The sequence below is a fragment of the Polypterus senegalus genome, chromosome 2 (genome assembly GCF_016835505.1).
Source record: "Polypterus senegalus isolate Bchr_013 chromosome 2, ASM1683550v1, whole genome shotgun sequence".
Classification (NCBI taxonomy): domain Eukaryota; kingdom Metazoa; phylum Chordata; class Cladistia; order Polypteriformes; family Polypteridae; genus Polypterus; species Polypterus senegalus.
Genome location: NC_053155.1, coordinates 141,944,430 through 141,961,041, shown reverse-complemented (window position 1 = coordinate 141,961,041; position 16,612 = coordinate 141,944,430). Strand labels below are relative to the sequence as shown.

General features: G+C 37.2%; 1 protein-coding gene across 4 annotated transcripts in view; it reads right to left on the bottom strand.

Moving 5' to 3' along the window:
- jade3 (jade family PHD finger 3) overlaps positions 1-16,612 on the bottom strand; it is a 67,878-nt gene that overhangs the window by 37,328 nt on the left and 13,938 nt on the right. For all 4 annotated transcript variants that reach the window (XM_039744730.1, XM_039744726.1, XM_039744728.1 and 1 more), the window contains exons 2-3: positions 11,863-11,990; positions 6,372-6,431 (exon numbers count right to left, since the gene is read on the bottom strand). Coding sequence is in view for 3 of the 4 variants with exons in the window: in XM_039744726.1 (XP_039600660.1) it covers positions 6,372-6,420 (49 nt within the window). In the remaining variant the exon portion in view is untranslated. The remainder of the gene's footprint in view (positions 1-6,371; positions 6,432-11,862; positions 11,991-16,612) is intronic.

The following is a 16,612-nucleotide window of genomic DNA, read 5'->3' as shown; positions in this document are numbered from 1 at the left end:
ACTCTTGTGAAGTGAAACAGTGAAATGTAACAAAATGAAAAATGAATAAGTAAAATATGTGTATTTGTAATTGCATTGTTTTGTTTTGACAGCATTCATGTTTAATTAAATAGTGTGAGATTCACTAGAAAATGCATAGACATACAAAATGCACTTGCAGGTGAACTAAATAATTTTTGTGATGTTTTAATGCAAAATGTGAGTTGTGGACACCAACATTTTGTAAATGTTCAGGCAAAACAAGCTTATTCAGTTTGTTTGGGTTGAAATAAGCTATGAGAATAAACGTTATAAAACATGAGTACCTCTCTGCCATTTTCATTTTGTACAAGTAGCTCTCAGGGGGAAAAAAGGTTGGAGACACCCCCGACATATATACAGTATTTAAAAACTTACTCAAAACTCAAGCAAAAGTGGATAATAAAAAAAAAAACAAACACACAAAAAGGTGCCACATATTTCCAGTATCACTGGACTGCAAAAAGCTTGACTGCTGCTCAATGTGCCAGGAGCCATGTTGTTAAGTGATCACAAATATACAACTGTGGTAACGGTGATTATTGTGCTGAGTAGTACAACATTACTGTCTAATTTGTTATTATTCTATGTTATTTAGGAAATATTAAATATTAAAAAAATAGTTATGGTTATTTGTGGCTTTATTTATACATTCTGCACAGTATGTATAGATGTCGGGTCCAGTGGTGTAGCAATGGACTGTGCAGATTGTGCAAAGCACAAGGATCTGTGAGCTTGGAAGGCCTACTCTGGGCTGTACAGATTTTTATTTTTAATTACTTAACTGAAACAGTGGTTTCACAGTCACGAAAGGGATGTGCAGTCAGGGGAGGCAGATGCGGCACCTGTCATCATGAAAAGTAAACACTGGGTTTATGCACGTAGTTGTCACGTGCCTGTTGCCGTCTCTCTGTTTGTCGCCAATATAATGTTTGCAGACATGTTTATTATACTCCCTGACTTTCCACACTCTGGCTAATATCTTTAATGAATGTGTGTGAAGATTTAGTCTTGCTGATTGGACATAAAACCGCAGTGAAAAAGGTACAAGCTGAGGCAGACAGTTCCGTGCCGCACTTGAGGGGGCGGATGTGAGCCCAACAGGTTCTTGTTGCTGCTGCTCTTCTCTGCATATGTTCCAGGTGCCAATAAGTTAGCGATATCAAAGTCAAGGGCACTGAAGTGGTCCGGTTATTTTTATTTTTTGTTCCGACTGACTGACAAAATGTAAGATTAACATTTTTAAAACTAAAGGAAAATAAGGAGGACTTTTACAAGAAAGTTAGAGATTTTTGTGGAGAAGGATAGGCGTATGCACTTCATTTATAAATAAAGGTAAGACCATAAACAGTTTTCAATTTTATAACAAATGGGATCAGACTAAGAAAAAAAAAATATCCAATATTTAAATTGTGACCTTAAATAAAATATTCTTTTGTTTTCTTATCCTTTTGTTGAACAGTGTATTAAAATTGAATAAAGCGTCAGAATTAAAAGCTTTTTAAAACAACTAAATATTTCAATTAAGGTCAAAATTTAAATCCATTTTTGTACACCACTCAATACTTTCACTTGTATTGAATGAATATTAATTGTGGAATTACAACAGCAAATTTAGAACACATGGAGGGTGCAGTGCAAATGTTCTCGCACTGCTCTAAATGTATCATACTTTCTTAGCCAAATATGTACCTTACCTATGTGTGTGTAAAGAATTCTGAGGCAAGATGAAACATAACCAGTAGTCAATCTGCAGGCCGTCAACTGAATAGGAATAAACCAGTCCTTTGGGTATATTTGTAAATCCAACTCTAAAGGAGTCAGTCCCTCACCGGCCATGAACCTCACTGCATGTCAGGATGTTCAATGTCGTTATCATAAACTCTGAACTCAATGGCCAACAACGGATGGTATGCTGCCGCCGTTCTTCTCGTTGAACGCCATACTGTTGCACAGACATTTCACCGGCGTTTTCTGCTCAAATGTTGTCATTTCGTGCATGTTTTAAATCTATCCTGTCAACCAAGTTTTCAAAGTATCTGAACTGTTGCTGATAGATCATTGTGCATTGTCGTCTACTTCCAGTGATGTTTGCACGGCTTAAATGTTACTGCTGTCTGTACCAGTGCTGTCGCGCTGTGTGAATGACCATTGTCCAAGTTAAAACTCATCAAAAATTACCTCAGATGCACCACATAGCAAGACAAGCTTAGTGGCTTGGTTGTACTTTTAATCGAAAATAAGCATGCTAGACAGCTTGACTCGTCAAACATTTTTAGGCTTTTGCAAAACAGAAGGCATGCAAGTGAGTATTTTAAGGTACCCGCTGTGGCAACCCCTAACAGGAGCAGCCAAAAGAAGAAGTGATATTATAAGTAATATGATTTGTGACTTGTCAGTCAGATCCATTTTTGTAAGCTTTAACGGTTTAACACATCTATAATCTGTTTTATTGTGTACCTTAGTATGTCTTAGTGGCCACATTATGATGTCTATTTTCTCAGAACTTGTGTAAAACAGGTAGATTGTGTACTAGTATCCTGTTAGCCTGTCTTGTTTAAATTTGCTACAAATTGAAATTGTTTCATTTTATAGCACAGAACAGTTTCTACCTTCTAGCTTGTATTACATTTTAATCATCTTCTTTCACAAAGTTGTCTTGGAAAAGTAAGCAGGTCCACATTTTACATATGTTTATGTACGACTACTACTACTACCCACACCTCCCACATTCCATTCTCACAATTAATTTATTTTTATTACAGTGGCTGTAATAAAGCAATTTAAAAAGTTATTACAAATTTCATTTAGAGACCCGGTTTGTTTTTCACCAGCGTGACACCAATGCCCAGCAGGCCCCTAGGATCTAGTTGCGAATTAATTACCAACAGTTATGCTAGACAGGAGGGGTCCACCTCAGTGCGCTGCACAGGGGACTTCAGCAAGCTAGCTACGCCACCGGTCGGGTCACTAAACATCTGAAGTATATGTATATAATAGTGTCTCTGGGAAGTTCCATGTATAACTGGGTTAAGAAAACTCCAAAAACCCGCAATCAGTAGAAACATTAAGTGACACAGAGCATCACTCAAGCCCAACAGTCTTGATAAGCTGGTCTTTCTATCCCCAAATCTGTGACAGTTCTCTGAATACTGAATTAATAAAAGCACATGATCTCTACGTCTGCACAACAAGTAGTACTAAAGTATCTGTTTGAGTAAGGAGTTTTTGGTGGTTGGTCCAGAAAAAGATAGTTATAATATTATTTTGCAGGGATTTTTTATAGTTTATAATAAACTGCTCAAAAAAATTAAAGGAACACTTTGAAAACACATCAGATCTCAATGGGAAAAAGAAATCCTCCTGGATATCTATACTGATATAGACTTGGTAATGTGTTAGGAACGAAAGGATGCCACATCGTTTGATGGAAATGAAAATGATCAACCTACAGAGCCCTGAATTCAAAGACGCCCCAAAAATCAGAGTGAAAAAATTATGTGGCAGGCTAGTCCATTTTGCCAAAATTTAATTGCAGCAACTCAAAATTGTACGCAGCACTTTGTATGGCCCGTATTCTTGTATACATGCCTGACAACATCGGTGCATGCTTCTAATGAGATGACAGATGGTGTTGTGGGGGATCTCCTTCCAGATCTGGACCAGGGCATCACTGAGCTCCTGGACAGTCTGAGGTGCAACCTGGTGGCATTGGATGGACCAAAACATAATGTCCCAGAGGTGTTCTATTGGATTTAGGTCAGGAAAGTGTGGTGGCCAGTCAATGGTATCAATTCCTTCATCCTCCAGGAACTGCCTGCATACTCTCACCACATGAGGCCAGGAATTGTCGTGCACCAGGAGCCACTGTACCAGCATAGGGTCTGACAATGGGTCCAAGGATTTCATCCTGATACCTAATGGCAGCCAAGGTGCCTTTGTCAAGCCTGTAGCGGTCTGTGTGACCCTCCATGGATATGCCTCCCCAGACAATCATTAACCCACCACTAAACTGCTCATGCTGAATGATGTTACAGGCAGCATAATGTTCTCCATGGCTTCTCCAGACCCTTTCACTTCTGTCACGTGCTCAGGGTGAACCTGCTCTCAACTGTAAAAAGCACAGAGCACCAGTGGTGCATCTGCCAATTCTGGTATTCTATGGCGAATGCCAATCGAGCTGCATGCAGCTGGGCAGTGAGCTCAGGGCCCATTAGAGGACATGGGGCCCTTGGGTCACCGTCATGAAGTCTTTCTGGTTGTTTGGTCAGAGACATTCACACCAGTGGCCTGCTGGAGGTCATTTTGTAGGGCTCTGGCAGTGCTCATCCTGTTCCTCCTTACCCAAAGGAGCAGATACTGGTCCTGCGGATGGGTTATAGACCTTCTATGGCCCTCTCCAGCTCTCCTAGAGTAACTGCTTGTCTCCTAGAATCTCCTCCATGCACTTGAGACTGTGCAGGGAGACACAGCAAACCTTCTGGCAATGACATGTATTGATGTGCCATCCTGGAGATGTTGGACTACCTGTGCAACCTCTGTAGGGTCCAGGTATCGCCTCATGCTACCAGTAGTGACACTGACTGTAGCCAAATGCAAAACTAGTGAAGGAACAGTCAGAAAAGACGAGGAGGGAAAAATGTCAGTGGCCTCCACCTGTTAAACCATTCCTGGTTTGGGGGCCATCTCATTGTTGCCCCTCTAGTGCATCTGTTGTTAATTTCATTAACACCACAGCAGCTGAAACGGATTAACAACCCCCTCTGCTATTTAACTGACCAGATTAATATCCCATAAGTTTCATTGACTTTATGCTATACTCTGATTAAAAAGTGTTCCTTTAATTCTTTTGAGCAGTGTATATATAAATAAAAGCAAATTCTCTTTCTGGAAATTGTTTGTCTGGATAAATTTTGAAATACAGTGTATAGTTTGCAATACACCTTTTGACAGAGTGCTGGTGCTCTGGAGGCAAAGTTGTATTATCTTTATTAACATATATTTAAATATCGATACAGTAAACATCATAATACCATGATATACTGGATAATTATCGTGATATTGAATATTGCTCAGCACTAGTATCAACTCCAAACAATAGATGCTTAATGTGCGCAGAGAAGTACAAGCAGTCAAAGACATCTGCTGCCCTTCTACTCCACAGGAAGTTTCTTTCTTTAGCTCACCTTAGGACATCTGCATTACGGTATGACATGTGTACCACACAGTCAAACTCCCCAGCACAGGTTGCACTGTGCCTGAGGGTACTTGACTCCAGAAGCGAGAGCTCCGCACGGAAGGGGGATGCTGGGTGAATGATCGGAAGACAGTGCAAATCACATGAAAATGTTTTTGTGCATTGCTTCTTGAAATATCATTCAAAAGGTGTAGTTTTGACATTAAGACTTTATAATGGACAGTAGAAAATTATGAAAACTGTGAGACCTGAAAGTGATACAAACTTGTTCTATAGTATCAATCTGTTGTTATAACATTGTGGCTTATCATCATATTACCATTAATGTAATGTGATGTGACTGTTACTGTAATGCAGAGTGGTTTGTCATGGTGAAATGGCATTTTGTCACAAACATAATGTATTAAAAGGTGTACTTTAATTTATGATGTTCTGAAATGTTTCTTCTTGTTTGCAATCACCAGGTATGAGTTAATACTGTATTTAGGTTAAATTTAAGTTAGTTGAGACTACCTTGTTTTTCATACAAGTTTAATATTGTTCCAAAAGAAACCACTAATTAATATAAACAAAAATCATTAATGCAGACATATGTTGTAGCCTGCAGGGACTACTAGAATCATCATATTGGTGTGACTGAATGAATCAAATTAAAAATGAAGCATTTATAAAGTGCTTTAGAAGAGGAGAATTCATAATACTGAGATACAGTGAAACCTTGATTATTGGTTAGTTGATTAACCATTAGTGCCAAAAAAAATTGCACACACCAGTGCCTATTTACTACTGTACTACTTAAGTCAAGCTTCAAACAGCCAAGATCCAAAGTGTATTTTGCTTTATGCATTTTCCCCTACATTAACATAAAATGAATGGAGCTTATGTACATCTTCCAATATTGTGTGTGTACTACTGACTACCAAAAATATACATTTAAATATGGTAGTGGTGGAGAAGCACCAAAGAACATATGAATAAGTTAAACAATAAAATTATGTTTAATAAATTAATTTTAGCAGCTAAAAATGTAATTGAATCATTTAGACCACCCACCATTAATAGCTCAAATAAAGAAGTGATTAAAACTATGTTTGCTCAGTAAATTTAGGATGTAAAAAAATGAAAGATTTTTTGAATAGTGCTACTTGGTACTCACTTTCATTGTCGGAACTGTCACTGCTGGTTATTGTCCTTTGACGTTTCATCCTTGTACATCCTAAAAATATTTTTACAATAGATTAAAATCATAAAGTACACTTTATACAGATATACAACAATTTTAGTTTGCTTGACTTAATAGTTTTTTTTTTTTTTAAAGACCAACTTAAAAATACAAACAATAAAGATAAAATACTCTCAATTGGTTTGGTAACCCTACTTAGGCCAGTTTTTCACTTTGTTGTTAAATGACTAACCACCACAATCCCATTATGTACAGTATATACAAGCATACAAACATGCACAAGTAAACAACTTTAACCTCAAAATGCACCCAGAGTGAAAGGAGACATACTTTATGGAAAAGGATAAACTTGTAAACTGGTATTCGATATTATATTTTACATTTTTTTTAGGATGAAGTTGGAGGTGTGACTATTTAACTAAAAGTACAACGCTAATTGCTTCCAAATGATTGAATAAGAAAATGATGAGCAAATCACCCGAGGATGATATTGAGGGACTAGGTCACTGCTCCATAGACTGTACTAACTTCTGTGTTCACTGTGCGGTACCCTCACAAATGGTGTGTTGCTTTCCAAACAAGTCTTGGGTTACTAAAGATGCTAAAGAGTCTCCTGAATGAGAAGAGAGCATTCAAACCTGATAACAAAGAGACTGTGAAGGATGTCCAGCAAGTGCTCAAGTAAAAGCTACAGTAAGTGAAAAAAGGGGAGCTAGAACAGAAAAAACACTCTCTCAATATAACAGGAAAAGTAAGCTGTGCATAATTATTAGACTGAAGCAATTCAGGGTCCAAGTGTCAGAAGTGGGCAAAGTTAATACCCTGAACTAATTTTTGATATATTTTTCCCTCCCACTGCACCCCGACCCCCTGAAACCCCCCATCAACATCTACAACCACTCCATCTGCAGTGTCCAGTGATGAATCTGCCTCTCATCATTAGTTTGGGCAGTTCATAACGTATGGCTAAGTAAGGAGACAACTGAAGAGGCTAGAAAAATTAAAAACGGTGGGTCCAGATGGAGTCAGTTCTCAAGTTCTTAAAAGCCTGTTTTTGATCAAGTCTTGTGGAAGCCTCTGTTACCTGTTCAGTCTGTCATTAAGGCTGCAAATATGACTCTGCAGTGGAAACCATTCTGCATTGCTCCAGTTTTCAAATTCAGAGCTCATAAAACCATATAGCCGTCCCTGTAAAGGGGTGAACTCATAGATATGCCAGTGGATACGGCTATAGTGTCCTGGATAATGTACTGTAAGGGACATGCAGTTTTTGAGACTCAAGGACTGTGTATCTCATTATAGATATGAGCAAAACTCAAATCTTCCTCCTTCTCTTCACTCTGTACACCTCAGACTACAAATACAACACCAAGTCATGTCACTTGCAAAAATTATCTGATGATTCAGCAATGTATTAAGTTGGGGGAATGAGACCAAGGATATGAATCAGATAGAGAACTTTGTTTCTTGGTGCAGAAAGAACCGTATGTAACTTAACATCAGCAAAACCGATTATTCAGAGTTGATGTAGAGATGGTGCACTGCTACACATACTTTGGGTGTCACAACATTGACAGGCTGGACTGTCAATTTTTTAAAACAGAGAAACTATATAAGAAAGGGCAGAGCAGGCTTATTTTTTTCATGACACACTCCCTTAATGTGAGTGGAGAAATCCTTCACATATTTTACAACTCTATAAAGGTCAGTGTGATTTATTTAAGCTGTGGTGAGCTGGGCCAGTAACATCACTTCAAGAGAGGCTCACAATCAATAAGCTAATTAAAAAGGGTAGTTACAGGTAGTGGAAGAGCGAATGAAGACAAAAGTAAGACCCATTATGAATAATGCTGCCCAGTTTCAGCCAAAGAACTATTTAGCAGAAGTGTGTCAAGAAACACTGCAACACACTTGTATAATGCCTTACTGACACTGTAATTGCAAAGTCAGAAGTTTTTTCTTTTCAGTAATTCTGATCTTTATTTGGTTGTTGTCATAATAAATAAATTTTTATATTAATGAGCTTATGTAAAAAGCCAAATTTCCCCATTTTTACAATTATAATAAGCAAAAAACATCTTTCAATAAAATAATTGTTCCTACACAAAGGACAATGCAAAGGAAAACAAATTACAGACTTTAAAACTACCTCTGCACAAATTCTTTAGCCATTATCACTTTAAGAACAAAACAGCCACCAACAGCATGTTCCCTGTTGTTAGAGGAAAAGCCACCTGAGCTAATACTAATGCATAAGGGGGTCTTACAGTATTTCCGCTGCCTTGTATTGCATACCACTTTTTTTCCCCCCCAGTGTATACGTCATTGTGGTGTTATGGGTCCACAGCTCGTTTAGCAAAGGCCATTTTTTTTAAAATAAATGATCACCGCGCTCGTGGCTTCGTGAGGGGGCGTAGTAGTCGTAGCAAGGCGCGGGGCGATCTGCGGTGTGGGTGTTTCTCACCGTGTGCACAGGTAAGGAACTGCCCACATCCGTGATTGCTCCCGTGGCTAATGTGCTGCAGCTGCTATGGCCCCTCGCAATATAAAAGAAGCTCGAGGTGGTTGGGAGGAAGATCGATGAAAAGAAAAGAACGAGAGGAAAAAAAGAGAGGACGGAGGTTACAGGGAGCGAGGAAGCAAGGCGGTGCAAGAGAGAGACAGAGACACGTGGAGCGTGTGGGCGAGCGAACAAGCACTCGTGGACAGCTGCGAGGAAGCTGGTGTACGTTGAAGTCGCCTCCGCTGAGCGATCAGGTAGCGGGAGTGACCAGGGAAAGGCAACTGGCCGCAGAAGACCGGAAAGGCAGCGGGAGTCTCGAGGCTTGGTGTTGCAGTCCTTGGTGTGGGCATCCTGGAGACTAAGGAGTCCAAGTCTCAGGCCTGGGATGAGTGCCAGACCGAAGCCAGGATCGGGAGGTCTCAAGACCTGTGTCTGAGTTAGAAAAGGGCAGCTGCAGAGAGAGCGTCTCGCCTGTTGAAGAGCCCATATGGGAGAAGCAGGTGAGACGCTAACCGAAAAGAAGCACAGAGCTTGGCATTGTCGTTTGTTTTAAAAACTGCTTCCTGTTGAACGTTTTAACCTCGCTTTGAAGAATTGTGTTTTTTTTTGCTGTTTTAACCTCCACGTTTTATCGGATTATTTATTTATGAAACTTTTTTGAATGAACTGCACTATTTATTGAACACTGTTTTGTTGACCGTTTTCAATAAAAGCACTATGTATCTTTTTGAACCATCCCCTTGCTCAAATGTTGTCTCATTGTCTAGCTCACCTCGGTTATATCTATCGATGGTGTTGGGTTCAAGGGCTCCTGAACAGCAATGGGAGCATGGAGTCGAACCTGCATCGTCACAGTCTTATTATAGTTTAGTAAATCATACGCTGGTTAGTTTGTAAATTAGAGGTCAGGTGGGGTGTATCTATCCGAGAGGAAAATGGATAACAAGCTCTTGCTTGTTCTCCGTGTACTCAGTCAGTTCACGTGAGCCGCTTGGAGTACATGCATCGAAGGTTCTCAGCTGTGCTATCTCGTGCGATCTTCCGATGTCCACGGCTTTATTTAATGTTAGCTAAGACCCGGCACTTAAAAATTTCTCTCACACTTTTGCGGAGTTTGTAATAAACACTAGTTTATTCCTGACCATCTCATCTTCGTTTGCATAAGCACAGTCCTTCACCCGCGAATATTTAGCGGCAGGGTGTCTATTGGATTGCTGCTGACGGATGGCCTTATATGGGCAGGCACTCAATTACGTGGGAAGCGTGATGATGCAGGACGCAACTCCGCCTCACACAGCGACCGAGCTGCAGGCTATGGCCGTGTATATATGTACATAAGTAGGTTCCAGTTATGACCGTTACACGTAGAATTCCGAAATGAAACCTGCTTAACTCTTGTAAGTAAGCTGTAAGGAATGAGCCTGCCATATTTCAGCCTTCTTCCTACACGGGAAGTTGGAGAATTGGTGATGAGTGAGTGAGTGAGTGAGGGCTTTGCCTTTTATTAGTATAGATAAAAGTGAATGCTGAAAATGTAATATAACAGGTTATATAAGCAGTAAGAAATTGAATATATGGACTTCATAGTAATTCTGGAGAGATTTACAAAATACTCCATTAAGAAATTCATACAAACATAGTACACTATGTAAAGGGACAATAATGAATTTCAGGTTGTCTTCCAATGTATAATATGAACTTGAAATTAAACTTTTTAGAAAGAAAGAAAAAAAAAAACACTGAACATATGACATTAAATTGCAACTAATGCACACTCTTGCTGTATTTAACACTCAGCACACAGAAAATTGCTAATGTAATTATAAAAGATGAAACTATGAGAGAGGATGAGGGGAGAATGGTAGCTGTCATCTTGCTAGATTAGGTACCTTCTCGGTTCTGAATGGTCTCCTACTTTTATTCTACATTATTTGTACTGTGTGTGTCTTCGTGTAAGCTATTCTGTAACCTCTTCCTTTTTTGTTTAGTTCTCACAGACAGGTGTGCAGGATTATTTAAAAAAATAGTACCAAGTAACATTACAGTGGAATCAAGTCCGTTTTATAAAAAAAAAATATTTGTAAAATGTAAAGGCAACGAGTGGCATTTAAGTGTTGTTGTACAAATTTACAGGATGAGTAAGGGTACCATCATTTGTATAGAATATTCAACTTGAATTTTGAATTTTTTCCTAGTTCTGGACTTTTTAATTTTTTTGCATTGCGGTAATTGCCTGGAGTCTATCAAAGGACCAGCAGGCATGAGGAAGAGGATATTGCTGTACAAAAATATTGGCACAAAAAATTTCTTTAGAATTTCTTTAGGCTAATTTAGGGTCAGCTGTTAATCCACTGCAAATTCCTTTGGAATATGAGAGAAAAAAAGGGAGAAGTTGGACATTTCCCAGTAAGCCCAAAAGGAATCAAATTCAGATTCCATGAGCTACAAGTCAGCAGCATCAACACTATATCACCATATAATTTTATATAATCATTATAATGCTTTGGAAGAAACAGCAGAATGTACACAAAACTCTAGAGTTATTGAGTATCAATTAGTAGCCCTAGAAAATCTAGCTAGCTAAAATCCCTAATCTCCCTAAATATTATCAGTGCAATCTTCTTTAGATATAAAAAATAAAGACTCCATTGACAGCCAGTGATTTAATTACTATAAAATAAATGCGCTGAACAAATCTCCATGCTCAAAACAGCTTTAATATTACAAACTCTTAAGTGTATTTTTTCCGCAAGCACGACATGGTGGTGTTATTTTACCAAGACACTTGCTTTAAGTGAAACTATACAGAGAACTTTTTATTTTACAAAGTGAAAAAGTTGTAAACTTGTCTTGAAAACATGACACACACTGAGAAACTACAATATGAATCTGTGTAAACAATACTTTCAGGCAAACATGCAAGAACATACTTTAACAGTCACAATTAAGTTGATGTCTTACCAGATACAAATCAGTCTGATTGCAAGAAGCGTCTTATGCTACTTGCCAGCACTTTCCATAGTCTACAACAGTGTTACTGCTATGTGGTTACCTGGCAACTCTGCAAAGAGCTTCTTTTTCTTTCATCCCTGCAACAAAAGACATTTTAAACAACAAATTTAGCTGTGGAAAGGAAGAAAATCCTAAACAAAATTACAGTACAACTCAAAATAGGTTTGGCAAAAGCACCCCAATCCTTACCAAAGAAATAGTAAAATGTATTACATTCTCAATGCAAAATGTAAAATACTCAGGCTCTGTAAAAAGTTTTTTTTTGAAAAACAATTTTCTTTATAATATTTTTCCCAGGGTTGTTAGTGAGCAACACAAAGATTCCTTTTTGATTCTTTGTTTCTCTCAAAAAAATATGCTTTGTCACCTTCTAGAATGCTGCTTTCCATATGTCATTAGTATATACCAATAATTTCATATATTAAGAGTCTATTATTTCTTTACTGCTGAAATGCATTGCTCGATTCATAATTGAAATATTTTTTGTGAAAATATTTGTTTGCATGAGTTTTAATGTCAGTTAATAACACCAAACACTGGATTTTTCATCCCTTTGCTCCAAACAACAACACATTACCTTTGTGGACACCTGTAACACAATGTTTGTGTAATCCAAATATAAGGCAAACAACCATTTCTGAAGAAGTGTAGCCACATTTACATAAACCTTAAAATCAATGGCAATGTCCAGAAAATACAAAGTTCTCTAAATGAAACCTTGAAAAAATATTGATGGTGAAGGGAAACAGGCTGATATCCAACTATGCAAAAATGCTGTTTGTTTTAAGTAATGTGTAAATCTTTAGCATATCACATGACACATGACGCTCAGACTAGAGCTAATATTTTTGGACTTAAAACATCTAACTGAAGTGAAATTCCTTAGACAAAGAATGATTTTGTAAGTGAATTTGTAAGGTGGTCTTGGTATATAGCACATAATTTTCGCAATTTGATAAGGCATCTCCAGTTAAAACCAAATTACACTATTTTTACTGCAACCTTGAAACGCAGACGGCTATTTTTTTTAACTGTTTTATCACCTTAAAGGATGACTATACCTCACCTGACAAGCTAGAAGAATTAACCTACATGTCCACTATAAGATAAAACGTTGGAAATCAGCAAAAAGTCAAAATTCAAGAGTTTTAACTGGCCAGGTAAGAATAGTACTTTTGAATACTTCCTCATTCAGCAACACTCATTTCCCAAACAGTATACAATACAGAGAGCAGGCAGTAGTTTATTATACTCTGATTTTGTCTCACTCAGCTAAGTGACAAGAGAAAAGATTAGAATACATGTTTCAAGGTTCACTTGTAATTCATTTTTGAAACTGGGAGAGAAATCCTCCCTTTATATTTAAGAAAAAGGGAGTACAGCTTCTGGTGAAGGCAGGGATGAAATTGTGTTTGGGGAGGTCAAAAACCCACAACTTAAAAAGTACTTTGATATTCATATTCCGATTCAGACATCTTTTATCATAACTTATTCTTTTTTAATAATTTCAATTTCCACTCCAACAAGGCCAGAGGTTCTCCTGTGAAGTTAACTTTATCTTTCAGTTTTCCTCGTCGCTACCTTTGAAAGTGCTCAACAAATAATCAATCACTCAGACAGGCAGAGTGGGGCAGATGATATCAATAAACAAGGCACGTGAGGTAACATTCAAAGTATGATAATTAGTACATCAGCAGAAACAAATTAACAATAGGAATTTGTCAACCAGGGAGAAAATTTCAGATATTTATACTGTGGTAAAACTGGGGGGATGGAAAAAGAAGACAGAGAAAGAACAGTGGGCCTTGGGTCAGCTCATGGAACCAGGGGATAGTGTGGTATGTGAACTGCAGTCTCACTTTCCTCCAGACAACTATAAAATACATAAAGAAATATCACTTATCCATCATATTTTCAGTACATGAAGATCGTGTGCTATTTTGAAAGTCTGTTCCAGATATTTCAGTTATTTTTTTTATTGATTTTATTAAAATCAAATAACATTCCATACACAAATCAAGTTTTAGAAAAAAATAAGTTAAATAATATGATTGAATCAACCCCAACCCCTGACAAGACATTTCAGTTGACTTAAAAATGTATATACTGTATAAACTCACCTAAAACTGCACTGCAATGTTTTTACAAACTTGACATTAAATGCACCCCCCGTAACCGCATCAATACAGTGAAAGTAAAACATTCAAGGTGGCACATTGTGGATGGAGTAAGCTGCATATACAAAAAACAGAGGTGGGTCATTAGCAATGCTTCCGCTGACCTCACATTGAATGGAAATGTGAGAACAAACAATGTGCTTTCTTTGTGAACATGGAAGGAGTGATGGAATATGGTACTTGGCCAATAATTAGGTGCCTTTTAGAGACAGAGGAAAAAAAAATTACAGGCATATTGAAATGTTGGTACATGTATTAAACCACATTCTCACACATGGTTTTACTGCAGATGCATACACAAAGAATGTCGCCGGTTTATTTTAACTTTTGCATACTGGGTATGCTGTCTGTGCATTGCAATGTTTTGACATACCTTGGAATAGAAAGAAAACAGCCAGCATCAATTTCACATGTGCTGTACTCTTCAGGGCTGCACTCTGTACACACAGCGCAATCCATCCACAATATGCCACATATTTTGTGTTCCAAGTTGGGTGAAAATGGTACACAGGATGCATTGCTGCCAGACAGGTTTCATTCTATAACAGCACTTACATTATTTGCAAAATGTGCTCTCTGGTTGATTTGTTTAATTGCAGTTTACTTAACTATTCAAACAGAATGCAAATAAATCTTTGATCTCAAAATCTTCACCACCACTCCAGTAACCGTACCGATACGAATTAAATCAGAAAGATGAAATTTTTAGATATATACCATAATATGTACTGTTAACATCCAACATTTGGAAAATATGAAATAACTTTTCTTATGGTACCCACCCCTTATTCAGACTTTACTTATGCTTTTTTTCCCCCAGAGAAACCAGGTATTAAATAATAGATGTCAAAAGTAGTAGAAAACTTACAACCTGAACAACCAATATTAATATTAGTAAAACCAAACTTCACTTCAGTATAACTGAGAGGGAGGAGTTTGTGTAATTCTTAATTCAACTCAGCTGTTCTTTATAAGAATGTGCCATTATGTAGCCTTCTAAATTCTCTTCTTGGGGCACTTTAGTTTCATTTTGTTGATGGTACTTTATTTTTATCATCTGAGAGCAGGTATCAGGGTATTTTCAGAATTACCTATACCCTCTTTCTCTCTTATATCAAACGCTTCATTTTAAAGCTACATGTCATCCCTGAATTAACAAAAAATACATAAATAAAAAATATATATTTTCACAAACCGATTCAATTAATTGATATTACCAGTTCATCATTGCATATACATTACATTAATATATTATTATTAATTGCACTACAGCTTTTTTGCTGTTAAAATACACATTTACGATATTTAAACAGGCACTTTATTTTTATTTTTAAGGGTATAACAATCCAGCCAATCCTAATTTTTGAGGTGTTATTATATATATGGATTGCCATTTTAATATGCAATACTTGCTTCTTACCAAAACCTATACTGTATGACATGCAAAAACAGTCAAACCCTTTAAAATTAAAAAAAAAAAACAAAAAAACTCATCAACATATCAAATTTTACAAGATGTTAAGCAAGAAGACACAAGGCTAACAAGATTACCAAGTAAAACAGACAAAGTTTGCTTTTAAAAAAAATTGTCTACTAAGAAACAATTTCAAATTCTTCTTTACGTTTTCTTTTTCCAATTGAAAATGTTAGCTTCCCTACTTAGACAAGCTCACTTAACATCCAAACTCAGCTATGCAGTGCGCATTTTAATTAAAAGGACAAAATAAACAGGTCTGAAATCATTAAAGTTGTGTTTCGTGCAGCTGGTCTAACTGCACAGAACGGCTCCTCCGACTTCTTTTTCTCAATTTATTACACCTCATTCTTTTATGTAAAGGCTGATATTCCAATCTTCTCCTTCTATGGTAAAACCTGCCTTAGTACTCTCTGTTTACAGGACATTCATTCACAGCTTTTAATAAAAAAAAAACCCACACACACACTTTCCCTAGTTTAACTATGGTGATACTAAATTACCATAGAGTGTTGACAATCAGGAACTAAAAGAAAAATATTTTTTTGCGATCAGCCAATTTACTGATCTTTTGTAGTGAAAATCAGCCAGATTCAATTATTAGCCGATCAACTGGAGCATCACTAAAATAAAGTTAAGAATGTATGTTTGTCATTGTGGGTATCACTTCAGAACAGCTTAACCGATTCACAGGAAATTGGGTTTGCACATTTGTCTTGGTCTGCATCACAGTTCAGGCTACTTATTTCTGACTCTATTGTACGTTGGGGCTCTCAGTAGCTGCTTCAGTGAGTAATCTTGCAATTTAGAAAAAAATCTTAAAGTGGTTTTGTAACACATTTTTAAAATTAGGATTGTCAAGAAGTCAGTGTCAGGTTTATATTTGTTGTTGTGAACTTTATCTTTGCATAAACAGATGCAGAAAAAAAAAATGTAATTTAACATAATTTTATTAATTCCCAAAGGGAAATTGTCTTTTTGCATGACTTGCATGCTTTTTCAGAGTCTAAGATTTATATAATAATAAAACAGCAACAAATGAAAAGTA